The sequence below is a fragment of the Lycium barbarum genome, chromosome 8 (genome assembly GCF_019175385.1).
Source record: "Lycium barbarum isolate Lr01 chromosome 8, ASM1917538v2, whole genome shotgun sequence".
Lineage (NCBI taxonomy): Eukaryota > Viridiplantae > Streptophyta > Magnoliopsida > Solanales > Solanaceae > Lycium > Lycium barbarum.
The window spans coordinates 124,833,354-124,860,177 of NC_083344.1; the positions used below are offsets into that span (position 1 = coordinate 124,833,354).

Consider the following 26,824-nt stretch of genomic DNA (forward strand, 5'->3'; position numbering starts at 1 on the left):
GGCCGCTCATCAGCTAATGAAGTGCGTAATGCCGCCCAATCAACGTTATCACGCTCCTCCATGTATGCATCCTGGCTCGACTGTGATGAAGACTCAGGTATCTCAGCAAGTAAGAGCGCCATGCGTAAACGTAGGTGAGTCCCCAGGTGAGCTACCACTGGCCTGGAACGGCTGCGGATGGTCTAGACCGGGAACGCCCTCTAGAATGGGATCGGCCTCATCTGCCTCATCTACCAGATGGTGTCCTCCACCATCAGGTCCTCTAGCAACAGCACCGCGTCCTCCGGCAGCACCGCGTCCTCTGCCGGCACGGCCTCCTTCTCTGGGAGCACCCGGTCCTCCTCCTGGTGCTGCCTCATACTCAGCCTCCGGAATAGGCTCCTCCATACGCCTAATCTCTCCTGCCTGCCGGATACCATCCTCGGATATCCGTACCATCTCCGACACAAGCCCCGCAAGCCCAGGGCTCTAACCCCAAGATGCGTAAATGTTGTACGGCCACCAGCTGCATTTGTGTTCAACAGTAAAAAAAAGTTATTTTTTAAAACGTAACAATTAATGCAATTAAATAAATCTAAATACGATAAACTTACCAATGCCTCGTACTGCCCCGCGAGTGCTGAGTAACCTACATCCCTAGGGGGACGAAAAGCGGGGTTCCCGATCAATCGGCGTGTGATCTGATGATACCAGCGCATGTAATCCTCAATGGGAGTCAAATAGCCGACCACCGCTAAAGTGCCCAACCTGTTCTCCCAACGGTGGAGCTGGACATCCATGAAAGGCAGAAAATCATCATCAACGGCGGCCCGATCGTCCCGCTGGTAGTGTTGGAGCTCATGACGGATGTCAGGGGGTATACTCTGTGTATGCCCAAACTGTCGTAAGACACGCTCGGCCATGTGATCCTCTACGATGTCCAAGTCTATCAATGGACACCGCGACCTCCAAACCCCCTGACCTGCCTTGCAAAAGGCCGGCAAACCATCTAATATAGCAGCGTACGACGTCCATATAAATAGCTACATAACATATAAATACAAATCAGTGATCACCAAGTAGAAAAGGCGTTTAATTAAATTAATAATGCAAAGTTAAATAGTTTTACCGCATCGTCCGTCATGTGATCAAGCTGGTCCCGGAATGGAAGAATACTGTGGTGCGTATCCACATCCCGGTCAAAACCCGCTGGCCACCTCCTCGCATAAGGCATGTCAATCTCGAGGTGATGCCTAGGTAGGGGCTGAAAAGGCAGCATCCTCTCCCACGCCCATAACTGTAAGCGATATTAGAAAATACAGTTTTTAAGTCGTCGTTTCAAGAATTCATTACATTAAAGGACCACACATTTAAAATATTACCTGGAGAAGAGCAAAAAATCCACACACATCTCTGACAGTACCAACAGACGCTCGACACAGGCATCTGTAAAGATACGCCAAAACAGCATCGCCCCAGCTGTAGTCTCCCAAGCGGTCCAGATGCTCAAAAAAACCAAATAACGTAAACTGACAAAGGCACCCGATGAGTTCAGGAACAAGATGCTCCCGAATATAATAAGCAGGTACAAACGGGCATGACGATCAACATCGTCCTGCGTGATGCCGACCACAACTGGATCCAGACCCTCCAAATAAGTGCAGAGTGCACTAAGCTGAACCCGACTTTGTCTCGAAATCGAGGCTGCGACATCAGGCGCGAAGTGGATGAACCTATTCAACTCTGTCGCCCACGTCTGACCATGAGGAGGCTCATACTGAGTGTATAGTGACTCTCCATCTACCCGCAATCCAAAGAGGACCTCCACATCCCGAAGTGTAATCGTGGCCTCACCAGTGCGAAGATGGAAGGTATGTGTCTCTGGCCCCCACCGCTCAACCATGGCCGTGATGAGCGCCCAATCATGTTGTATCCGACCAACGGACACGCAATGGTAGATGCCGCCCCGAAACAATATCTCCAAGACACGAGGGTGTGGGGGGTGCTTGCGTAAAAGACCACGCTCTCATCAGCCTACGGAAACAGAGCCTAGTAGATATCCCTATAGTACCGGCCCATAATAACTCTGACCTATGATTGCCTTGCAAAGACAATACTGATCTATCAGTGGGCCCCGGGTGAACAGCGGGCTCCGGGTGATCATCGGGCCCAGGGGGAACATTCGGATCCATGAAAGAGTCCGGTCTGTACAAACTAAATTAGTCATTATTCTTGAAATGAAAGATAAATTATATTAACTAATTAATAATTTGTAGGGAATATGTGAATTATGTAGTATTATATCTTGTGAATAATTAACATGGGATATGCAGTAAATTTAATACTCCCTTTGGGTACGACATTTAAGAAAGAGAGAAGACTTTTGAAACTTGTGGTTCAAAATAAGCCTTGAAAATTTGTGTGGCTGTAAATCATTCATAAAGTGAATTTGTTTCCAAATTAGGAAAGAGGTCATTCATTTTGGCACGGACTAAAAAGGAAATAGGTTCAAACAAATTGAAACAGAGGGAGTATGTGATAGTAAGGACACATATGTGATGGCAAAGACTTTTAAGTTAATTACTTTTGAATTATGTGATGGCAAAGACTTTTAAGTTAATTAGTCTGAGAATCGAAATTCAACGGTAATATTTGTTTAGAACTCTATTTTGAATATGTGATATATTTTTAGTTCACCAAATAACCAACACAACTACGATAAAATTAGACTAAAAGAGTATATCCGTCGATCACATATTTTCCTACAAATTTTACATTTTTTTCGTTAACTTATGTATTTATGAAAAAGAAGAACTTTAACTATTCTTTTTTAGATAATTTTTTATTTATTTATCATATATATTCATGCTTTTAAAATAATATAGATTAACAATTCATAATCATTTACAACTTGTTTGGATGGTTGTTACCTATTGTATTATATTGTGTTGCTAGTTTAAATACAATGTTTGCTTTGATTGCTACTTTAATTTTATTGTATCGTATCATTAAATCCATCGTTATGTAACGACGAAAGGTCCTATTTTATGTAACCACTGATTTGGTCCTATACAATACAACTCATCTTCATACATTATGAAACAATACATAACAATCATCCAAACAAAGTGTTAACAAAATAATAATTCATTACCAATCAACTTCTTTCAATTCATCAACAATATTTAACAACTAATTAATTCATAATCAATATTTAACAAATAATCAATTAACAAAATAATAATTCATTAACAATTAACAAACTAACAACTCATAAACATATAACAAATTAACAATTCACAAACATTTAACAAATTAACAATTCATAAACATTTAACAAATAATGAATTAAACACAATGGCGTTTTTCATTTTTTTTTTTGCCACTAGAGGGACCAGTGGTGGAACCCGAGGGGGTTTTAGTTGGGTCATATAGCGCAGTATTTTACTACGCTATAGATGAGAGAAAAACTCCTTTAACAGTAAAATATTGCGCTAAAACATTTAACAGAACCGTTACAATGAGATGAATGAGATGAGGGCTTTCACACTATTTTGTTGTCGGGTTCGCTGTCTTGTAAAGTAAAATATTTTCCCACTATTTAAATGTGCTTATTTCCCATTTGCAGAAAACATGATTGCAGCAGGGCCAGGCGACAACCACGGCTTTTGAAAATTTTCTAATTTTTAATACTCTCTCGAATTCACTTTACTTGTCGTTTTAGTAAGGCATCGTTTGGTTTAAAGAGAAGTTATGATGGAATAAGTTTTGTTCGGATTAATTATATTGAAATTAGTTATTGTTGGGATATGTTGTCCTGAAATTATTTCTTATTGCTTGTTTGATTTCTTATATTAAAAAGTAATTTGCATTTCATAATTTCAAAAAAAAAAAAATTGTTTAAAAAACACCCTCCATCTTATGTAGTAAAAAAGAGGTTTGAGGGACCTCAGAGCTATTTTTTGTCATTTTCGTTGTTTTATCCTGAGGTTGTTATTCCACCCTCTGTCGGGGTTAGCTTATCCTAGCACTATTTTTAATTATGTGATAACTTATCCCAGGATTAGTAATCAAATAAGGAATATAGTGGTCCTAAATTTTTAGTTCAGGATTATTTTTTCTTATCCATCATATATACCAAACGACCTAGAGTGTGTCAGGTCATTCTACTAAAGGTGTGTTTGGTATGACGAAAAATATTTTCCGATTTTCTCTTATTTGGTTACATTTGAGATCTTGAAAAATGTATTTCCCAAAATAGGAGAAAACGTTCTCCATTAAAATTTGAGGAAAAACATTTTTCAAATTAATAAAAAGACACCAACACATTCCCAACCCATCCCCGCATGCTCCATCACCACAAACCCCAACTCCACCCCCACAAGACACACCCGCATGCCCAACCCCACCTCTCCCACCGCCCTAAACCACTCGTAGTTTTTTGTACACAGATTTATGCTATTACCAGTTGTTTCTCGTGCTTCGATTATCACTTCATTTCGCTTTATTTTACTTTGAATGCTATGTTACACTTTCTCTATTAGTGCTATATCTTTTGACTTTTGTATCGTCTTCTTCAAACCGTCTTGTTATGTGTCACTTGAGTCGAGGGTCTTTTGAAAATAACCTTTCTATCTCCACAAGATAAGAATAAAATTTGCGTAAACTCTACCCTCCCCAGATTCCATCTATGAAATTACGTTGAGTATATTGTTATTATAATCTAATTATCAGTGGTATTTTAACCACAACTCTTTCAAATCATGTAATACCTTATTTTTTCTGAGAAAACTCCATTTTACTTTACATGAAATATTCAGAGTAAAAAAAATCAAAGTATTTAATTTTTGAAAAAATTGAATATAAATTTTCATAACTTTCTAAAAATAAATTTATAATATTATTTAAATACTTAAATAATATGCTTCCTCATATAAGTTGAAAGAGATGAAGCACTATTTTTATTTTGTTGTCGGTTACTCGGTTTTGCCATCTTGAAAAATAAATGCCATATTCTAGTGTTTTACCACTATTTAAATCTGCTTACTTTTCCCAAGTGGCAGCTTTCCAAAATTTTCTAGTTGCTCCGATTCCAATTTAAGTTTCTTATTTTTCCCTTTGTCCAAAAAATTATCTCTTTTTATATCTCGTAAGTTTTTCAATTTCTATATTTTATATAGTAAATTTAAGATTACAAGATTTAAATAGCTTCAAAAGTCTCTTTTTGTTTCTTAAATTTTATGTCCAGTCAAATTAAAACACTTAAGGATTATTTGGTTAGTGGGATAAGAATAATAATTCGGGAATAACCTATGAGATTATTTCATCCTGTGTTTAGTTGCTGATACTGATTAGTCCCATAATTATTTTATCCCACTATTTATACTAAAATGGTGATATTAGTTGTTTCATATAAAAAGTGGGATAACTAAATTCCCTAAAATATCCCAACTCATAAAATATAATTATCTATCCCATCCACCAACCAAATGACCCCTTAAATTGGGACGGAAATTTCTAATATTGCAAATTGTAAAAGAGAAAAAATGAAAATTTTCCCAAAATTAACTTTTTTACTAAGAAAATAAAATTTCTTGACCTCTTACGATTTGAATAAAAAAAAATATCTTTCTTCACTCATCTGTTGCCTCAGCAGTTAAGGTTCCCACACTCTACAGTTCATTCAATGAATTTAATCACAAACAGGGCCTTGCTTACCTCTATAAATAGAGTACAAAATCCATTTGCCATTTCTCCTTCCTCAAGCTATAACCCTTGACCAACAACCTCCTCAGCCGCCGGGAAAAATAAATAAATATCCACGTGTCCGGCCACCACCAATTCCATAACTTACACATTTAATCTCCATTACACGTGAAAAATGGAGGTTCTTCATTTCACCGCCGTTAAACCATTAAACTCCTACCTCCGTCCCGAATTCTCGCCGTCAACGTCCGTCATTATCCCCATTAACACCTCCGTAACAAGGAAAACCAAAAAAAAGACATCTATTCGTGCTAAGGCAACGGAGATCTTATCATCTCCAACTTCTACCGTAACGGAACCGTTACCGGCGTCACCGGTAACGGCACCTTCGGCTCCGTTATTACGAGTTTCTACGAGCGAGTTGCAGTGTGAACCGGGTTACTTGATACCGAATACTCCGGTTTTAGGTAAGGAAAATTACGCTCTATGTCTAATTATTGAAAATATTTAAGCCACGTAGCCCATACTTATACACTTCGTAGCCCATACTTATACACTTCGTGCGAGGTTGATATATTATGTATAATGCTTGCCCTTTTTTAGGTACTGGTGGTGTGGCTGGATACGAGTATTTGACGAACATTTTATCGTCGAAAGTGTATGATGTAGCTTATGAGACGCCTTTACAGAAAGCGCCTAAGCTGTCAGAAAGGCTTGGAGTTAATGTGTGGCTTAAAAGAGAAGATCTTCAGCCTGTATGTATTTTTTTTTTTTATAAAAATTGTTAAAAGTTTGAGTTTTTGTTAGAAAGTGACTTTCTCTACCAATTGATAGGTTTATTCACGGGTTGATTTCTCCGTTATTAGAAAGTCACTTTCTTTGTTGAAGAAATTAGGAATCAAGAAGGTTTAAGATTGAGATTAAGGTGACCATATGAGAAATCAACTCGTGTATTCATTGTTGGACTTGTCATTCTTTAACTAGTGAAGGTTTAAGATTGGAATTGAGGTGTAGTAGTTGTTGATTTTGTGTAAATGGAATATCTTTAGAACTAATATTTTAACTGTAAATTTTTGTTACTAAGAGAGAATTTGGTATGTCAAAAAATCTTCTGAAAGAGATGATTTAATAGTGTTTGGTTACGCCTTGACTTGTGGTGGAAGATGTTTAGAAGACACTACTATCTCACCTTCTTTCCACCCCCTGCCCAAAGGAAAAAGAAAAGAAAAGAAAAGTTCCAAACCTGGATAAGAGAATCCACGGCAAAGTTTGCGTGTCTTCAGTTCTCTTTTTTCTTTTTCAAAAAAAAAAATCAGCTGAAACATTATGCAGCAGCCCTTTTGTGGTAAAATACAGTCAAAATTGTCCTGAAGTACTTCTGATAGTTAGTGATTTAGCTACTGTTTGCATTTCTATTCTCTTTAATGTCTGGAACCAATAACCTTATCAAATGGCTGATGTAGCTTCAACTCTCTTTGCCTTTCCCTGTGGAGTTGCAATGTAATTCACTGAATAAGACTGTCCTGTCAGGATTGTTCTGTTCTTTGAACTGACTGGTTTTGGAAAAGTTGAGGCTTCTAGCTATACCAAGAGCAAGTTTTGGGAATTTGGCGTTTGCTTTTGTGGTTGGAAGGTCGGGAAATGGATTAGGACTAAATTGGGTGCTATACCTTAATGTACAGAGCAATCACGTAAGGAGAGGGATTTCTTTTGTGGTTGTGTTTTGGGATGAGGTCCTTGCTTAGATATGGATTTCCATGGAGTGACAATTAGCGGGCTGCAGAGATATGCCAGAGATGTTCAGAAATCTATAAGTTATTATATATCCGTTGTACCTTTAAGATAGTCTGTGGAAAGTGAAGCAGTTGGGCTTCCTCCTGGGCTGGGGGCTAGTGGAAAAGTCAGGTTGCTTTGGATCTTAATTATTTGAATATTTGCTCAAGTTGTTGGATCTTGATTAGTGAATATTTTTCTATGCAAAATATTCTTGTAATTTATTCTTTTTGTATTTTGATAGTAAGATTCTAAATTGTTCAACGATCGTCTCGTTCTACTTTGATTATGCTTCAAATATTTGAAATTTAAGGAATCTTTATAAGTCACTTTACTGTGATCCGATTGCTTAAAAATGTGCACGATAGACATTTTTCTCTTATCACAGTTTTTCTCCACAAAGACCCAAAGAGGAAATTGGCTCTAATCTGTTAGTCCTTTGGCTTTGATCCACTGGTGTTAAACTTTGGGATGATTTAGGGCTTTTCTTGTTGGGGTTAGATGAGGTTAAGTACCTAAGAAAAGATAAGGCAAAATAGATAGTGGGTTTGTGCTTAGCTGATTGATTCTGGACTCGGACCAGAATTTGTCTGCTATTGATGCTGCATTTTCGTGGATTAGTTGATGTTCAGCTTTATGAGTATGTGAGCTTGCCTGGTTTCTTATTCAGCTCAACCTTAAATTTCTGTGTCCTAGATCAAGGGGATCAAGTCCTTTTTATCCTTTTTTGGATAAAGCCAAAGGGAATTTGTTCCCCTACATATTATTCCTGTACACTTTTGACATGGAAAAGTTAAAGCTTGTTCCACTTCTGTAGGCTGTTATTCTGCTGAAAATTTCTTAACAACTCCCCCCCCCCCCCCCCCCCCCCCAACACACACACACAAAAAACCCCCACAACCACCACCACCAAAAAAGAAGAAGAAAGAAACGAAATACAAATCTTTGGCACGGTAAATCTGATGTACACATATTGACAGGTCTTCTCGTTCAAAATCAGAGGAGCTTACAATATGATGGCAAAACTGCCTAGGGAGCAGTTGGAAAGAGGGGTTATATGCTCATCAGCTGGAAACCATGCACAAGGTGTTGCATTATCCGCTCAGAGACTCGGCTGTGATGCTGTGATTGCCATGCCTGTTACTACACCAGACATTAAAGTTAGGATTGTTGAATTACATTTTTGGTTTGATAGCTTCGTTTTGAATGACTCCCATTATTTTAAGCTTATCCATTCTTCCAATTGTGCAGTGGAAATCAGTTAAGAGATTGGGTGCCACTGTTGTTCTAGTGGGGGACTCATATGATGAAGCTCAAGCATACGCCAAAGAGCGGGCCGAAGCTGAAGGCCGCACATTCATCCCTCCTTTTGATCACCCAGATGTCATCACAGGGCAAGGTACCGTAGGAATGGAGATAAATCGCCAACTCAAAGAAAACATTCATGCAATCTTTGTGCCTGTTGGAGGAGGAGGTCTTATAGCCGGTATTGCTGCTTATTTGAAGAGGGTTGCCCCTGATATAAAGATTATTGGAGTTGAACCCCTTGATGCAAATGCAATGGCATTATCATTGCAGCATGGTCAGAGAGTAATGCTGGACCAAGTTGGGGGTTTTGCAGATGGTGTAGCTGTTAAAACGGTTGGTGAAGAAACTTATCGTATCTGCAAGGAATTAATAGATGGCGTAGTCCTAGTTGGTCGTGATGCTATATGTGCATCTATAAAGGTTAGCCATCATTTTTTATTTTTCATGTTACTCTTCATCTGGATCAAATCTTTTACCAAGGACTAAATTTCTCAAAGCCTACATATGTGCTCCTTGAAGCACTACCGGTCAAGTTAGACTTACAGTTGAACAATTTTTGTCAGCTACCTCTCTTTCTTTGCAATAAAGTATCACACTTTTCAACTTTGTTCCGCCCTCTTGTGTTATATATGGTGATGCTATGTAGCAATGCTTTAAAAGATGGCATGGAGTGGGTTCGTTTAAGAAAGAATATGAGTCGTAAAAGAAAATGAAACATTCTGGAAAAAGTATAAAAAATTCGAGTAAGCTATGAAGTTGAAACCAACATAGAACTTCTGTCCCCAAGTTCTGTCGAATGGAAATGCTTTTTGATATATACCTGATCATTCTTCATGCAGCAAGTCTATATTATCTGTTGGCAAGAAAGCCTTTTATGCGTGAGTTATTAAACTTTTGAAGTGACAGTTCATTGCTCCTTTGGATAGGATATGTTTGAAGAGAAAAGAAGCATACTAGAGCCTGCAGGTGCACTTGCTCTTGCTGGAGCTGAGGCATACTGCAAGTACTATGGCCTGAAGGGTGAAAACGTAGTAGCAATAACTAGTGGAGCCAACATGAACTTTGACAGACTTAGATTGGTAACTGAACTCGCAGATGTTGGTAGACAGAGGGAAGCTGTTCTTGCTACTTTTATGCCAGAAGAGTCAGGGAGCTTTAAAAAGTTCGCTGAAATGGTTGGTCACCTTGAGCACTTAATATTGATATTTAGTAAGTAGCGCTCTTTTGACTAGCAGACTGAAGAATATACTTGATGACAGGTAGGACCAATGAATATCACTGAATTCAAGTACAGATACAATTCTGATAAAGAAAGAGCTCTAGTACTTTACAGGCAAGCTCTCCTTGATCTTTTAAAGAGATTTTTGGGTCATTTTAGTGTTAATTTTATTATTTATTAACACTAATTACTTTTTTCATGAAAAGACATCAACGAATTATTAAATATTTCCTAGTTATTTGCCTCTCTATCAATCTGTTATAACCTGTGATAGAACCAGTCTTACTAAATTTGAATTTTAATTAAAGCCAGTTTTATTCATTGTTTCATGGCCTTTAAGAACCAGTCTTACTATATTTGAATTTTAATTAAAGCTAGTTTTATTCATTGTTTCATGGCCTTTTTTTTAATGCGCAGTGTTGGTCTTCACACAAAATTAGAACTTGAAGGAATGGTGGAGAGGATGGAATCAGCAGATCTGCAAACCATTAATCTTACAAACAATGATTTGGTCAAAGATCATCTACGGCATTTGGTAATGCTTTAAGTCTCTTTATCATATTGATATAATCCTTAGTATAAAACTGCATGTGTAGGTACTCCATTCGTTCGAATAGTATAGCTTTTACTAGTATGTTAAGAAACCCAATGACAATTAATCCAATAAAATAATGTTTTCGTCTCTTGAGATTTTTAATTCTTAAAGAGTAGATTATCGAGAGATTAGGTTTAACTTCGTCTAGGTGACGAGATGTTTGCTTTTGTTCTACTTGGTTTCTTGCATTATGCGGTGTTCATTGGATATTGATCTTCTCTCTCTCTCTCTCTCCCCAGATGGGTGGTAGAACAAATGTTCATGATGAGCTTTTGTGTCGATTCACTTTTCCCGAGAAGCCCGGTGCTCTGATGAAGTTTTTAGATGCTTTCAGCCCGCGTTGGAATATAAGTTTGTTTCATTATCGTGCACAGGTAACAAGGAATCTCATTTTTCTACTTCCATTCTTCCCTTTGTTGGTGCTGGCCTGTAGTTTATCTTCTAGTATATTGAAGTAATTTGTTCTATCTTTTCTTTCGTCCTGGAAGGGAGATACTGGTGCAAATGTGCTAGTCGGGATCCAAGTTCCACAGGATGAGGTAGATGAGTTCCAGGGACGGGCAGACAGTCTTGGTTATGAATATGCAGTGGAGAGTCTCAATGAGGCATTCCAGATCATAATGCATTGAAAAATGTGCTGTATGTTATGGCTTGTTCTGGGATCTAGTTGCTGAGACACTACAAAGAAAATAAAGTGGTATTCGCCGACTTCACTTTCGCCTGGTTAGTCAGATCATTCTGAATCCTCCTTGTCAATGGAAGATGCTTGTTTCATAGACCAAGTGTACTAGATAATTTTGGGCTAGTCTTATCTTGTGTATATAGCTATTTGTAAGTTATCTAAAGGCCTCTAGTTCCATGAACAAAACCATTTCACTTTAAAGCTAATTTTAGGAGTTGTCTCTTGCGTTTCAACTTTGGTCTTCAATCCCAACTTCATCATGTGTTTCAATTAAAAAGGTTTCTGTTTTATGTTGGTCTTTATCTTTGCTTTCGATTTTGCCATTTTTTTTTCTTTTTTCCGGGGGTGTTTGCATTTGAATCTTAAAGAATTTTTCTCGTAGAGGAAAATAGTTCACACTTTGGAAGAGATGTCCCGTCTTGACACAGTTGTGAAACCCAAGGTTAATCCTTTTTTAAGAGCAAAAGAACCTAAAGACGAGAACTTTCTGTAAACAAAATAAAATAAAATAAAGTTTGCTTACTCTGAGGATGAGAACTTTCTGTAAAACTTGGCCAACACGTGAACAAGTACAGTATTAGAAGCTTAGAAACACTTCTTCAAATGCACCCCTTTTCCCATAGTTCATGCTTCTCTTGTTACAGTTTTCATTCTTCTTTAGAGCATCAACTACAGGTACTAGTCATCATACATTATAGCTAATTCTCTCATGTCACGCCTTATACCAAATATGATATCTCGCTAATAAAAATGCCCTAATCCCCCACATCAGCATTTCGTGTTCAACCGTTTGCAGTGTATAGGCTGTTATATAGGCGTTTGCAAATATCACATTGAAATGGGAAAGCAAGTTCGGGACCATAAAGGGTGAGCTCCCGAATTCAACTGTTGTGGCGCTTAGGTTAAAGCCCAAGGGAAAAAAAATAGGGCCCCCGAAAGGTTTGGCCAGGGCAAATCAATAACTTGGCAGTTGTACCTGTCCGTCACAAGGTGGTATCAAAGCTGGTATCTCTCATAGTAGAATGGTGGAGCTAACCTCAGTGAGGGCATTGAGTCCCTTGGGGGTTGAGTGCAGCAACCCACAGATTGTTGACAGTTTAATATTGTTAATCAGAAGTGTTCGTGGGTAATTGAATTATAGTGCTAAAGTACAATAGTGTTGACTGTTGACAGTTACTTCAAGAGTAGAAATTTGACAGATTTATGAAAGGGATTTCAATTGACTGAACAACAAACCAGTGGACTCTCCTACACCTTAATTAAACTTGTTAAACGGCATGAATCATACAACTTAACATGAATAATGAACATTTCTACCACAACAATTGGGTGTTACTCAAAACATGCCAAAACTGCAACCTCATCTTCACATGATCAATGGTAGTGATGAACCGTCACCACAATTGTCATACAATTGCAAGTGATTCCCTCACCGAAATAGGAATAATCGTTCCAGAGGCGAATTCAAGATAGAGTCAGTGAATTCAGAATGAGTGTGATCTTATTGTACGTGTTATTTAAAAAAATTCTGCACATGTATACCTAGTTTGAGCCAAAAGCAGTGTGTTCAGCTGAACTTGTAGAGCCCACCCTAGATCTGCCTGTGAGTCGTTCACGTATCATGGACTTGAATATTGAGCCTTCTGAGCCAAATTGAATGAAGAATCATATGAAAAACATCATATCTTTTAGGAGGAAAATTGACCTCAAAATGCCTCCTTACTGTTTTTCCTCTCCTCTGCATTTTGTTGTACTTTTTTTGAGGTATTGCCATCAAGATTTTCTTCAAATTAGGTATATCACTTGAAGTCATTTCAACAGCAAAACTTCCCCAATTCAACACATCACTAAAAGGTGCAACATAATGATCCTTCAATAGTACTGGAACACATCCCATATAAAGTGCCTCAACCATTCTTGGACTTGCCACTTCATAACCACTAGGACAAATACAGTACTTGCTCTTTCTAATCATGCCATAATATGAAACATTCTTAGGAAGGTACTCGTGAATTTCGACTTGTGGATCATCATTCTTTCCCCACTGTTCCATTAGTACTTGCCTGATGTAGCCATGAATACCTCCAGCGTAAAAGACTAAAACAGAACGCTGGGACGGAGATGGCCCTCCAATTAAGCCTTTCAGTGAACCATGAGGTAGATAGATTTCTGGCAAAGTTACATCTTTTGAAGGATTGAATCTCTCCGAAGTATTCACATTGCATAGTACTCTAATTGAGTTCTTGTACAAGTATGGAACGGCGGTTGAAATTTCAGGAGCCTGCAATATAGCTGTAACTTAGAAAGACTTGAGGAAGTAATATATTAACTCATGTACATTCAAGAAAATATCAGAATGATCTCAAGACCTACCATTTACCAAGCAAATGCTGCCCAAAAATGGGTTAATGAACTGTGATTCTTAGGTGCCGTTTGGCCATAAAAATTATTAACTTTTTTCCGGATTTTTTTTCACTTTTTTCACTTTTGGGCGTTTTGCCATAAATATTCCGAATATAACTTGAAGTTGTATTCCGGAATACCAAAAACTCAAAAAACTTGTTTTTCAATTTTTTTTCACTTTTTTACAACTACATTTCACCAAAAAGTACAATTTCAAAAATTATGGCCAAACACAAATCCAACTTCAAAAATTCCAAAAAAAAATAAATTTATTTTTGGTATATATGGCCAAACGCCTACTTAGGCATTTGCTTTACGAAGGTTTTTTTTTTTTTTTTTTGGTGTGTTGATGCTTTTCTTCAATTGCCTTTTAGTACTAGAATAGTTCTAGAAAAAGGGAATGACTGTCAGCAAATCATCTTGTCTTGGCCCTTGACTTTAACAAAGTTACAACGTAGTCTGGGTGGATTCCACGAAAAAGGTCCAAATTTTCCCCTTTACTTCAGACTATGGTTTACCCTTCGTCATATTTCGGTTGGAGCTCGGTTAAGATCAAGGGCAAATACGAGACAATTTGCTAACAACAAGGTGTGAATGACCTCAATCAAGATATTTCGTACAATAGAAGAGTAAATCTAACCCTTGAAAAAAAGCTGAGGTTTCTTACCCAATCATGGCAAGCAAGCATGAAATGATCAGATCCAAGGCTTCTATTCCAATAAGTGTATTTTCTGGAGATGCTATCAATATAATCAGAAGCTGTATTCTTCATAGGGTCCCATTCATGAGAATCAACAACATAAACATAGCTTACAATGGAATACACACTGAATGGAAGGAAGTAAACATGAGCTTTCTCAGGATCATTCGTCCGAAATTTGCTAAGTTCAATCTGATTAATCAAAATCCCCTCAATTCCTAAGATACCTTCACTTGAACTATAATGGAAAACAGGGGGTTCGCCATCCTCGTATACGTAAATCTTGAAATGTTTTTCCATTTCCAAGTAGCTCCTGCAAAATTCAGTAGCCAAAAATTCAAGAAACCTGTACTCAAAACTCTGTTCTTCGGACTCTTCAAAAATGTTACTGCGCTTGTGTCGGATCTTCCAAAATGCACTACTTTTGGAGGATCGGACACACACCAGGTGTCATTTTTGAAGAGTCCGAGCAACATAGACTCAGACTATCAATGCAAGCAGCAAAAATTATCAATATAAATGCAGAATGCATGTTAACAGCAAATTGTTCTACTAGTATTTATGAGAACTAGTCTTTCCTAGTGTTATACTATAGTTTACTCTAAGGAAAAGCTAGTGAAATAAATTTGCAACCTAGGACCCAAAGCCTAAAAAATAATTAATCTTGAAGTCTTAATTAAATTCTTTTAAGCAAAGAAGCAAATGGCCTAGAACTACATGTTCATCAGATAGAATAGTGGCCTATCCAACAATACATCCGTGGTTCAACAGAACTTAGTATTTTGAGTTAAAAACTTATTCATATGCCAAAATAACACATGTAGGCAGTTGCGAAGCCAGAATTTGAGTCGTGCGTTTTAAAAAAAAAAATGTAAAAATATCACAAAAAATATTTTACCCTTTTGTATGGTCTAATTTTCCGGCGAAGGGGATTCAGTTGATCCCCCTTCACCAAAGGTAGTGCGCCCCTGCATGTAAGTTGAATAAGATAAACATTTCACTACCCACTCTTTCAACTCAGAACTCACAACGTATAAATTCTGAATTCGTCACATAAATAGAACATATTCAAAAGATATGCTAATTGGCTTGCTAATACCTGTGGAAGGCACTGGGGTTCCAATAACATGGACCTTTAGGGACATATTCAGGGTCATCTAATGTTCGACTTCTACTCTGAGCTTTTATGGCAGCCCTCACTTGTCCCAAACCAGCTTCAATCCTCTCTAAATTGCTCAACTTTTTCTTGGAAGAAATCATCTGCGCTTCCTCCCTTGTATCATCTAAGCCAACTTGCTTCTACATATAACAACATTACACTAAAATTAACTATTTTCACAAATAAAAAAAATACAAAGAGAACAAGAGAAAGCAATTCACTTATATCCATATTTCAGGGGAAAAGATTAGCATATGTAGCTGAAAAAGTGGAATCAGCCACTCATGCTTGTATCGGGGTATGCTTCCTGCATTACGCCTCCTCGAGGTGCGACCCTTTCCAAAACCCTACATGCATGCCGGATGCTTGGCATGGGCGCAGCTGTGTATGCGGAGGATGGCCTCTTGGACACCCTTTGTCGGAAAATTATACTGTGTATATTGGTTTTTGAAAGTACCCTTTTATACATACATATCAAACCTTGAAAGTATATCCTTTCAAGAACTGAGCAGTACAAAATAAGGGGTTTGCAAGACTAGACAAGGATATTTTACTCAACTCCCCTCTTACTATTTTAAAAAGGCGGAATAAAATGAAATTCCACTAAAACGTTCTTAAACGAAATTTCTGACTTCGACGCTGATTCTTAGTGAACTGGGCTGTCTTTTTAATTAGTTGAAGAAAACAAGAAATGGGCTTACCGGTAATTGATCCTTTGCCAATTCCGTTTCTACAGTAGCAGAGAGGTTAGTAGATGTAAACTTTTTATCAGAAGGCTGAGAAGAAAGGACCAAAAAAGAGCTTTTTGAACTCTGTACACCCAAATACCATGCACCCACTAGTAATAATGGCACTAAAATTAGCCACAAAACTCTTGAAGGAAGACGATAATTGTAGATCAAGTCCATTTTTTTTCTTAACTTCTCTTCTTTCAGTTACTCACTAAACTCAGTTATTATCCAGCAAAAAGACAAAACTTGTATATTATGTAAACATATACACTTCTTGGCGTGTCCGTTTTATTTCGACTTTTAAAAGGTGAAGTGAAAGATAAGGAATCAACTATATTCCTAGTATATTTATGTCACTTCACAAAGGGTCCATGCCATAGGCCTCTTGCCAATTGTCATGCTTCTTTGCTACTCATAATTTGTCAACAAATTGCAAATCTCCATGCAAATAATGAGAAAAATAACTAACTGGGCCTACTCTACTTGGCCTATTCTTATTTAGGGTGTATGATCTATACACATCCACGATCTAGGATTTGAACGAAGTTTATGTCTTTATTGGTTGAACTTATCACCAAATTCGTAACTGTTTTAGTTGATGGGTTAGCAATTAAAATTAATGAATTTCCTAATACAAATATAGAGCCTAAGCAAAAGATAGTGTGTTTATCCGAACTGGTACACAATACTTTAGCTCGGCCCTTGTCTATACATTGACAGGGTAAAAGAAATTAAAACAATCAAGTCAATTAAAACATAATTGCATATGACTCCATATAACTCCGTTCAATAAAGTGCATTGATTTGTAAGTAAACAACTATAATAGGTTAATTATACCCACGGTGTAATTTTCTTTAATTATCAGTGTATTAACTTAAATCTTTTTGCTCGACTTTATTATCTTCCTTCTTATTAGCATCCAAGGATGCGGCATAATAGTAAATGAGGTAAACAACAATCCATATCCATAAGAAATCGGTTCAAATTTAATAGAGTTAACACATACTAGATGATTTTTTTTATTTGTCTATGTTTGGTAGACAAAATTATACGATTACCAACTTATGACAAATAAGCTTATTTGGACATGGAAAAAAAGGCTTCAAGTTAAGAATTGTCTAACTTAAAACATGATATATTTTCAACATCCCATAGTTCCTCTTGGGTAGAAATGATAAGTATTTCTAAGTAGGCATGTGCTTGGTTATGTATAATTCGGTTTATCTTGAAATTGAACAAAACTGCTTCGAACAGTCTGATTCTGAGTCCAACCAGAATCAAACCATGTAATGACTAGAGGTCATTTAGTTTACAATCTAATTATGCAGGGATTACAATGTATAGATTGTTTAAGGAGCTGAATATAGTAATATATACTCTTATATATATATATTTTTCTTTTTCGGTACATTAATATGGAGTATATTGTATCCCATGAATAATAATGTAAGTATTGTCATGTTGTGAATAGTATGTAGGTATATTATGTAAGAATTACCTACTAAGGATATGTTAATCCATGTATTGATACATATATTATTATTCATAATCTATCATACATAAAATAATACATCACTCATGTATAGTTTAATGGGGGTATTTACCACGAACCAAATCTTGCATTAATTGGTTGACGCAGAATTATTTTTCATTGATGCAATTAACCAAATAATGCATTAGTTATGCTAGAATGATTTTTTCTAATCGATGCTTTACAACCGAACACTATATTAGTTCGTGCAGGTATTTTATGAAAGGAATTATTTTTCTTAATCGTCTAACCAAATGGTCCCTTAAGTTATAGAGGGTGAAATTGTGACAATACTAGCTAGGTTGCAGTTCTAAATAAAAATTCCAAATTAAAAAACTTAATTTGGATTCCCTTGAATAGAACCTTTGATGACTTGAATCACATTCATAGTGGGATGAGTTCACTGAAAATCACAAATAGTTATTTTTTTGCCATTGTAATTGAAAAATAATTACTTTAACGAGGTTTTATATAATTCTACATATCTTGAAGTTTTACTTTTGAGCTTTAAAACTCAGAATAGAAAATTATACTCCATGATCTTGAAAATTGGGTCTTAAACTTTTGTTCTTTGGTTGTCTCATGGGCAAACTTCTAAGTCAAAAGTCAAAAATATTGCCTTGGGCAAAGTTTGTATACTATAAACTTGAAGTTCCGCTCATTAGGTAAGTGGGGTTAAAAGTTCAAGATCACCCACCTTCAAGATTATTCTTGTAAATCACCCAATCATACTCCCTCTATTTATTTTTACTTGTCTATGTTTGACTTGACACGCCCCTTGAAAAATAATTAATAAAATAATAAGTTTACTGTATCACTCTTTGAATATAATAAGTTAAATGCTTTGAGAAATGATTATATATATAGTTATAATAAGGGTAAACTAGGGAATAGGTGATAAATTTTGTGTTGGTTTTTCAAACTGGACAAGTAAAAGTGGACATCTGCTTTTAATATGACGGACAAATAAAATGGACGGAGGGAGTAATAATTATTTTTTAAATACAAAACCGAAAAGTGGTGAACACTATTTTTTTATATTAAAGAAGTGAAATAGTCCGATCACTTTTTTCTGAGTATCTCTCAGTTGCACTTTTCCTAAAGGTAAAAAGCAAAATCTGGAGATATTAAAAAGAGAGGGATTACAATAATAAAGGTAGATATACATTGCACACTAAAATGGTAAGGAATCTATTAGTTACCATATTTTTGCCTGAGAAATACCACATGACATACCAAAGCCAAACTTTAGAACTTTCTGCCACCATAACTTTGCCTTTTTCTCTCTTTCATTCCATCTGTCGTCAGTCTCTTTATTGTTTATAAAAAACTCTAACAAAATCAATCAAATCCCACAAAGGAACAAGAAAGGTAAAAGGGAAAAAATAAGAACAGAAGAAAAAGAAGAATGATGACATGGTCTTCAAACTCCTTAAGGGGTTTATGGTTTATTTTGCCATTGCTTTTGGTCGCTGTCTTTATTGTTATCACTGGTCCACAGGGTTCAATTTGGCTATCAACTTCTAATCATTATATAGAGACTCTCAATAATGGTTCTTCAACAACGGTGAGTTATATTTACTAAATGTTAAAGTACTTTTTTTACTTACTTTTATTCTTCACTATGTACATCTTCTTTTCTTTTGAAAAAATGTCATTCCATATGTTGAGTAAAGATATTAATTTCCAGTTCAAGAACTTTGATGGTGGAGTTCTTGATTTTATTGCGAAGCGGAAGAGTATAGTCACATAACTTAAACTGTTTTTTTTTTTTTTTGGCAATATGTCAAGATTTTACAGATTGATTTAAAATTCTTGGAGCAAAGGCTTAGCATATAACCCAAAATTTATCTTGACATATAGTTGTTTTTTCCTACTCCGTGCATGTTCTTTTTCTAGGCATTTTCCACTGCTATCTTGATGATCAATACTTCATTCCATAAACATTGTGGAAATAAAAAAATCGATCTTTTCTCCCTAGCTATGAAATCAATAGCTGAATTTTTAGAGCTGTTAATTGCTGGTTTTAATTCCCTGATCAAGAATTTGATACCATCCATTAATGGCCCTTGTACAAAAGAATCTTTGCTTAGGAGTTAGAACTTGTGATCTTGATATGCTTTCTTTGTTATCCGGTTTCAATGTGATAGGGGCCAAATTATAACTGTCATATTTAGAGGCCCATCCAAAATATAAATTTGATGGGTTCAATCTTTATATTCTTACCGTTGAATCCATTACAATTTTGAAATTATGTGTTCATAATTTGATATTTATTATCAAATTATTAGTGATTTTCATGCATATACCTAATTTCTACTTAGAAAATGTCAGGTTCAGCCGAACAAACATTGTATTTCATACGGAGCAGGATTTGAAGTTATGAGTTTAAATAGAATTTCACGCCTTTGGAGATACTGGTTCTTAATTAATAATATATGTATATAATAAACAATTTTTTTAAGACAAATTCATGCTACTTAATTTTGTCGAACCCCTACACCGAACTGTACATTCGACCCTGATTTCATCATAATAATCCTTAAAAGTCATAGTTAGATACCAATAAATAATTTTTGGGATTCTCGTTATCTTTAGATTTTAATGAACCATGATCATATTACTATATGGTATTAGAAGTTTAATTATGAGCTGATTATAAATAGGAACCATTTGCTAATTGCTCGTTTATTGTTAACTTTATAGGTAAATCGGAAGGACGAGGTCCCTATTAATGTAACCAAGAGCTCAGCAGCACCAAAAAGATACAGCAAATTAGAGAAATTGGAAGCAGGCCTTGCAAAATCTCGAGCTGCAATATTATTAAGAGAAAACAAAAGTTGGAATAATAATCAGACAGAAGAAGATGAGTATATCCCTCAAGGTCCTATGTACTTGAATGCTACTGCCTTCCACAGGTATGTATTATATTATACCATTCACTACTAGTTACTTTCTCTTGAAATTTATAAAAATAAATAAAGGATTTAACTTATTACATACACTGACGTCCGACGATATATATATCTAGAAGTGTAATGTAACTTGTCCTCTTAGCAAGTAATTTACTTTATCTTCTCGCTAACTACTTCCAGTAATTATTAGGTGCAGTTACTTATAGTCCCTTTATGTATCATATTCTCTTTTTTTGTCTATTCCAATAAGAATATCATATTTCTCTATTAAGAAATAATTTTACTTTTAAATTTTCATTTTTCCCATAATAAGTAGTAATAGCTACACAAATGTATCTAACTTGTTTTCGACAAAAAGTTTTAAAAAATTTCCTTTCTTTCTTAAATTTTGTGTCAAATCAAATACCGCCACATAAATTAATACTAAGGACGTATTTTTAGGTGACTTAATAACATAAAAGTTTTTTTTTTTTTAAGCTATTGTCAGTTTATAAAATTTGAACTCATAAATAACTACATAAATGAAAATCCAAAAAAGTAAGTGGGAGAAGAAATAGTCTTCAGATTTTCTTGTTAATTAGGAACCAAATTTACAGTTACTTGCTGGCTGTGAAAGGCATCATTCATCAGCAGAATTTAGGAAAATATAAAAGGAATCTTAATGTGCACATTATCTGTCTTGAAGGTGGCTAATATGGATCTATACTTTGACACGAAAAAATCACAAAGTATCAAGTATACAAAAGTTATTGACTCGTCCTATCTTGGTACACTATTAAAATTATAACTAGTATAAAATATAGGTAAGTTTTAGTAATAAGTATTACTAATTGATAACCTGATAAAAATGATAATTGACTCATTATATAACATGTTAAATTATACTATAGTGTTAAAAAAATTGGTTTATTACAAGTATATAACTTAGATTCATTTCTAAAAGTGCAGGAGCTATTTGGAAATGGAGAAAAAATTCAAGATATATGTGTACAATGAAGGGGAACCCCCAGTATTTCATTTTGGTCCATGCAAGCACACATATGCTATTGAGGGTTATTTTATTCAAGCAATGGAAGTTAGCAAATTCCGAACTGAAGATCCAAACAAAGCACATGTGTACTTCCTCCCATTAAGTGTTACAATGTTAACTCAATTCGTATATGTGGTTGATTCACATGAATGGGGTCTTATGAAGAACACTGCAATGGATTATGTCAATATCATTTCTCAAAAGTATCCTTATTGGAATAGAAGCCTTGGTGCTGATCATTTCATGCTTGCTTGTCATGATTGGGTAAGCTTCCAAACAATGCTCTCTCTGGAAAAAATAAATATGACTAGATTTGGAGTACGGAGACTTGTTATTTCCCTTTGTTTCACATAATTTGACTTGACATAAATTTAAGAAAAAAATGAAGTTCCTTAAAAATCTGTGATCTTAACATGTCACAACATTTGTGTGGCTATGAGACTTTTAAAATGTGTGGTCTTAAACATGTCATAACATTTGTATAGCTATGAATGTTTTTCATTAAGGCTATGCTAAGATACAAAGTTAAAAATTTATTGTCTACAAATATAAAAATCTGTCATTTTTTTTTGGATCGTGTTAATAGGGAATAGTGTCAAACAAATTAGAACGGAGGGAGTACAATCATCATTTCAAAGCTAAAAATATCTAGTTTCTCTCCAAAAAGTGTTACTAGTATGTTTCTTTATAGAGTAAATGGACTAATTGCAGTTCAAATACGTTTCTTGCATGTGTTTGGCCCCCCATACTCTTCAATTCTTCCTCCTTTTGAATAGTTAATTCTAAATAATGATTGATAACTCATAAACTTGAACCAGAGGCAGCTCTTGTAAAGCTATAGTAAAAAATTAAATAGATCTAAAACTTTAATATATTATGTTGGATTATAACTAGTGCCAAAGTCACACATGTTGATAGTGGCTAATCCTTTGTTGATTATAATATTATTTTGATTATAAACTTATAATGGTCCATTATAGACCGTCGTATAATATGCATCGTCTTATATGACCTTTTTTTTATGATAGTGTCTGATCATTAATTGAATTGTTGATATATACAGGGGCCTGAAATTTCCTTTGCTATTCCACACTTGTACAAAAACTCAATTAGAGCTCTATGCAATGCCAATACCTCAGAAAACTTCAATCCAACAAAGGATGTTTCAATTCCAGAAATCCACCTTCCTCTAGGCACAACTAAAGGCCTCCTAGGCGGCCCTCCGCCCTCGGACCGCCCTGTTCTCGTGTTTTTTGCCGGAGGTCTTCATGGACCAATTAGGCCAATTTTATTACAACATTGGGAAAATAGTACAGATGAAGATGTTCAAATTCACAAGTACTTACCAAAAGGTGTCTCATATTATGATATGATAAGAAAGAGCAAATATTGTATATGTCCAAGTGGATATGAAGTTGCAAGTCCAAGAATGGTTGAGGGACTTTACATGGGATGTGTACCTGTCCTAATTAAGGATAATTATGTGACACCTTTTAGTGATGTTCTTGATTGGGACACATTTGCTGTTACAATTCCTGTTAAGGATATTCCTAATCTCAAGAAAATTCTTATGGATATTCCTCAAGAAAAGTATTTGGAGATGCAAAAGAGGGGGATTCAAATGAGGAGGCATTTTGAGGTTAATTCTCCTCCAAAACGATATGATGTGTTTCATATGATTCTTCATTCAATTTGGCTTCGAAGACTCAATTTTCGAGTTCGTGATGTGGATGAAACTTGAATTAACAGTTTTGATTTGTGAGAAAGGAAACTGTCGATTGTCATTTAGATTTATTTTATTTTTTGGAGGATTATATTTTACAATTTATGATTTCGCTAATATAGATCAATATACATCATTATACTTCATGCTTGTGCACCATATACAAAATAATAAAAGCTATTCTGTTATGTATTTGCTCTGAAGTGTCTGTTGCGATTGAATAGAAATGTTCAACGGTGTGACAGTTTGATAACCCTGTTCCGGAATATGCACATAATAGGGCATAGACGAGCCTTTATTTCTTGTGGGATTGACATCAGGTAAGTTGGACTGGGTTACTTTTTGTTGGGCTGGGAACTGTTGGGCTAGTCTTGGAATAGTACCCTTAGGAATTGGGGAACTGCACAGATACCCTATTGTTTATCCTTAATCCTATCTTTTTTGTAATAGTTCTACCTCGTATTCTATCCTTTTTAATAATATTGTAAGCTTATTCTTCAGATTGCTAGTGCGTGGTTATGAACGACAAAAAACAATGTAATATGCATAAATATCGTATTCATCAAAATAATACAGTATAATACAATAGAAGATAATGTGATATGTAACAATTATCTAAACAAGCTATTACCGGGGTCAGAAGTTAAGAACAATCCTTAAGGAGGAAACTCGGTGAAATTTCTTGGAAGCACTTTATGCGTATTATTGGATACTAAGCCCATGGGCTAGCCCACCCTACCTAACGCCTTCATTTTGTTATATGGTTTTAAAGATTGACCCAATACGTGATTTCAGCCTTTAAAGTTTTGCCGTGTCGGGCATGACTTGTAGGAACGAAATATAAACTTATGCCGCGGGAAAAGTACTGAAGGACAAAAATTAAATACTACAAATTCGAGGGACAAAAATTAAAGACCATGAGACCCATAAGGAAGTCATTCCACTTATTGGGCTTACAATAGATTTGCTGTTTCTTTTGGGCCCAAATATTTCGGCAAATTGGAATATAATGGTTTGTTAACTAGGGTTTTTTCCTCCATTTTTGGGACATACGCTAAAAAGAGCTCGCTCGCAGCTGCATCAACAATGGTTCTCAAGTAAGTAAATATTCTGATTATCACTTTATGATACATTATTAGTATCTATGAGCTTTTCAATTTTTCATTGATTTAAATATTAGTACCTGTTTTCAGTCCATTTTGTTCGTTTGCTAATCTGAGTACCAGTTATAGATAAATTCTTAGTTTGTTGATATGTTTTTTTTGCTTGATATAGTTGTATTGCATAATGAAATGTGAATCTGCAGTGGAATTTCATTTTTTAAATGAAAAATTCTCAATATCTGTTTCATATTAGCATTTGATGGGGGTTGAGTGTTGCTTTCAGAACAACATTTTTGAAAAGCTAAGTTTTGAGTTTTTTGAGAGATTTGAAAAGCTGGTATTCAAAATCATAGAAAAACCTAACTGTTTTTAGCACAAGTCAAACAAACAAGGTTTGAAGTTTTGCAGAAACTCAAAAAAAAATAAAAAAATTTGCAGACTTGGTTTATTGAAAATTTTCAAACAGTCCACCTATGTATGGTCCCTGCTCCTGAGCAGTGAATTATTATTGGACATGGAGTTTAAGAAATAAAAAGAAGACTTTCGGAACTTCGTAACTAAAATGGGAAGCTTAAAATTAAGTTGCTAAATATAGAAAAATGTCATTCTTTTCGGGATTCACTAAGAAGGAAAGAGTGTCACATAAATTGGGAAGGAGGGATTAGTTTTTATGTTGCATCAACTTACTTAGCTTCTACTCGGTTCCTTTAGTTTGGATTTTGCTCATGGTAACACAAAAGTAAAGTGTAAGTGATTAAATCCATCGTTTTATTCTTATTCTGAGTTCAGGACGGAGCTCTGTCGATTTAGTGGTGCCAAGATATATCCTGGGAGGGGCATCAGATTTATTCGTTCAGATTCTCAGGTAATTTTCGGAGAGAATTTGCATTCTTCTTTCTCGTGATTGTGACTTAGTGGAAAGAGTTAATATCACGCTTTCTTATCAATTGTCACTTTTATTTTGTCGTATTTTAGGTGTTCCTATTTGTTAACTCAAAATGCAAACACTACTTCCACAACAAGCTGAAGCCATCCAAACTTACTTGGACAGCTATGTATAGGAAGCAACACAAGAAGGTTAGTCTCAATAAAGCTTCAATACCAAATACGTTTGAACTTATTCAAGCTTTATTATGCTTTAACATCTGAAAAATGATTGCAAAGTTGAATCCTGCCTTGAGATACATAATTAGCTAGCTTGTACCATGGAAAGTTTCTCTTTGTATAACTGCCTGTATATTTTCATCCCTAGTTAAATTTGGCCTTTTTATATGATAACATTAGGATATTGCACAAGAAGCCGCCAGGAAGAGACGACGTGCAACAAAGAAGCCTTACTCCAGGTCCATTGTGGGTGCAACCTTGGAGGTTATCCAGAAGAAGAGAACTGAAAGACCAGAAGTTAGAGATGCTGCTAGGGAGGCTGCTCTCCGGTTAGTTCTACATTTCCTGCATCATTGTTTTGTCAGATAAGACATGCAAAACACCTACCACCAATGTGGCTGGTATACCATGGAGAAAAATAAATAGTTGTAAAACAATGAATAACAATATGATTTTCTTTATTTGATGGAAGTGAATTGGTCTTCATTTTTAATCTTTTTCATTGCAGTGAAATCAAGGAACGGATCAAGAAGACAAAGGATGAGAAGAAGGCCAAGAAAGCAGAGGTACAGGCCAAGTCACAAAAAGCTGGAGGGAAGATCTCGAAGGGAGCTGCATCGAAAGGTCCTAAGCTTGGCGGCGGCGGTGGAAAACGTTAAGCAATAGTTTGTTTTGTACTAGTAAGTCAGAGTTGAGTTTTTTCCAAAGGCACTGTAAGCGGCATCGTTTATCAGTAGTATTGTAGTCAAAACCGCAGTCAGCAATTTCTCGAAACAAATGGTTTTGCATTTAAATTTTGCTATTTGATTTGTTGATAGACTCAGTTAAATGCAGTTTTCTCACTCTTTAACAATATATTTCCGTATTTTGTTTTGTTTCAAATGTGTGCTTTGACAGATAGTTATTTTGTGTTTTTTTTTTGTTGGGCAATTCAAGTATCTGCCCTAATTTTAGCAGAAAAATGAACCGGCATGAAACTGGCACTAAAGTGGGTGTGTGTCCAAATAGAAGCGCTGTTCATAATCTTGTGGCGTGACATGTATATGGTACTCGTGGTGTATGTCCATTACCTTTTTTCATCCCCTTAATGTATTAGTCTATGTTGGATACTGTATTTATTTATGTTGCCCGTAAGACTGACTTGGGCATCAATGGAATGAGA

The 26,824-nt window shown here is 35.7% G+C and overlaps 4 protein-coding genes across 5 annotated transcripts; 3 read left to right on the top strand and 1 right to left on the bottom strand.

Moving 5' to 3' along the window:
• Positions 1–5,723: 5,723 nt before the first annotated feature.
• LOC132607149 (threonine dehydratase 1 biosynthetic, chloroplastic) lies at positions 5,724–11,552 on the top strand. The gene is made up of 9 exons (XM_060320989.1): positions 5,724–6,152; positions 6,289–6,440; positions 8,439–8,618; positions 8,710–9,186; positions 9,693–9,941; positions 10,026–10,099; positions 10,403–10,520; positions 10,820–10,954; positions 11,069–11,552. The coding sequence occupies exons 1-9, from the start codon at positions 5,861–5,863 to the stop codon at positions 11,207–11,209; spliced, it is 1,818 nt and encodes a 605-aa protein (XP_060176972.1). The 5' UTR covers positions 5,724–5,860; the 3' UTR covers positions 11,210–11,552.
• Positions 11,553–12,381: 829 nt separating this feature from the next.
• Positions 12,382–16,553, bottom strand: LOC132607150 (probable glycosyltransferase At5g03795). Of its 2 annotated transcripts, none has more exons than XM_060320991.1 (4): positions 16,226–16,553; positions 15,465–15,661; positions 14,333–14,678; positions 12,382–13,543 (listed from the first exon to the last, which is right to left on the bottom strand). In XM_060320991.1, exons 1-4 carry the CDS (start codon positions 16,430–16,432, stop codon positions 12,875–12,877), a joined length of 1,419 nt encoding a protein of 472 aa, XP_060176974.1. In that variant the 5' UTR covers positions 16,433–16,553; the 3' UTR covers positions 12,382–12,874. The 2 variants fall into 2 exon arrangements, with proteins under 2 accessions (XP_060176974.1, XP_060176973.1); XM_060320990.1 differs by having other exon boundaries at positions 15,465–15,664; positions 16,226–16,550.
• Positions 16,554–18,952: 2,399 nt separating this feature from the next.
• Positions 18,953–23,836, top strand: LOC132605421 (probable glycosyltransferase At5g03795). Its single transcript, XM_060318573.1, has 4 exons — positions 18,953–19,354; positions 20,494–20,705; positions 21,651–21,996; positions 22,796–23,836. Exons 1-4 carry the CDS (start codon positions 19,196–19,198, stop codon positions 23,471–23,473), a joined length of 1,395 nt encoding a protein of 464 aa, XP_060174556.1. The 5' UTR covers positions 18,953–19,195; the 3' UTR covers positions 23,474–23,836.
• Positions 23,837–24,458: 622 nt separating this feature from the next.
• LOC132607152 (large ribosomal subunit protein eL24) lies at positions 24,459–26,544 on the top strand. The gene is made up of 5 exons (XM_060320992.1): positions 24,459–24,552; positions 25,348–25,423; positions 25,534–25,635; positions 25,843–25,991; positions 26,171–26,544. Exons 1-5 carry the CDS (start codon positions 24,542–24,544, stop codon positions 26,319–26,321), a joined length of 489 nt encoding a protein of 162 aa, XP_060176975.1. The 5' UTR covers positions 24,459–24,541; the 3' UTR covers positions 26,322–26,544.
• The last annotated feature ends 280 nt before the right edge of the window (positions 26,545–26,824 follow it).

Excerpts from the sequence above, each read along its gene's own strand:
- LOC132607149 (XM_060320989.1), top strand. The coding sequence starts at position 5,861 with ATGGAGGTTCTTCATTTCACCGCCGTTAAACCATTAAACTCCTACCTC. Across the intron at positions 9,942-10,025 it reads TTAAAAAGTTCGCTGAAATG|GTAGGACCAATGAATATCAC; the intron begins GTTGGTCACCTT and ends ACTTGATGACAG. Across the intron at positions 10,100-10,402 it reads AGAGCTCTAGTACTTTACAG|TGTTGGTCTTCACACAAAAT; the intron begins GCAAGCTCTCCT and ends TTTAATGCGCAG.
- LOC132607150 (XM_060320990.1), bottom strand. The coding sequence starts at position 16,432 with ATGGACTTGATCTACAATTATCGTCTTCCTTCAAGAGTTTTGTGGCTA. Across the intron at positions 15,665-16,225 it reads TGGCAAAGGATCAATTACCG|AAGCAAGTTGGCTTAGATGA; the intron begins GTAAGCCCATTT and ends TGTTATATGTAG. Across the intron at positions 14,679-15,464 it reads AACCCCAGTGCCTTCCACAG|GAGCTACTTGGAAATGGAAA; the intron begins GTATTAGCAAGC and ends TGAATTTTGCAG.
- LOC132605421 (XM_060318573.1), top strand. The coding sequence starts at position 19,196 with ATGATGACATGGTCTTCAAACTCCTTAAGGGGTTTATGGTTTATTTTG. Across the intron at positions 20,706-21,650 it reads AATGCTACTGCCTTCCACAG|GAGCTATTTGGAAATGGAGA; the intron begins GTATGTATTATA and ends CTAAAAGTGCAG. Across the intron at positions 21,997-22,795 it reads TGCTTGCTTGTCATGATTGG|GGGCCTGAAATTTCCTTTGC; the intron begins GTAAGCTTCCAA and ends TGATATATACAG.
- LOC132607152 (XM_060320992.1), top strand. Across the intron at positions 25,636-25,842 it reads ATAGGAAGCAACACAAGAAG|GATATTGCACAAGAAGCCGC; the intron begins GTTAGTCTCAAT and ends TGATAACATTAG. Across the intron at positions 25,992-26,170 it reads GCTAGGGAGGCTGCTCTCCG|TGAAATCAAGGAACGGATCA; the intron begins GTTAGTTCTACA and ends TTTTCATTGCAG.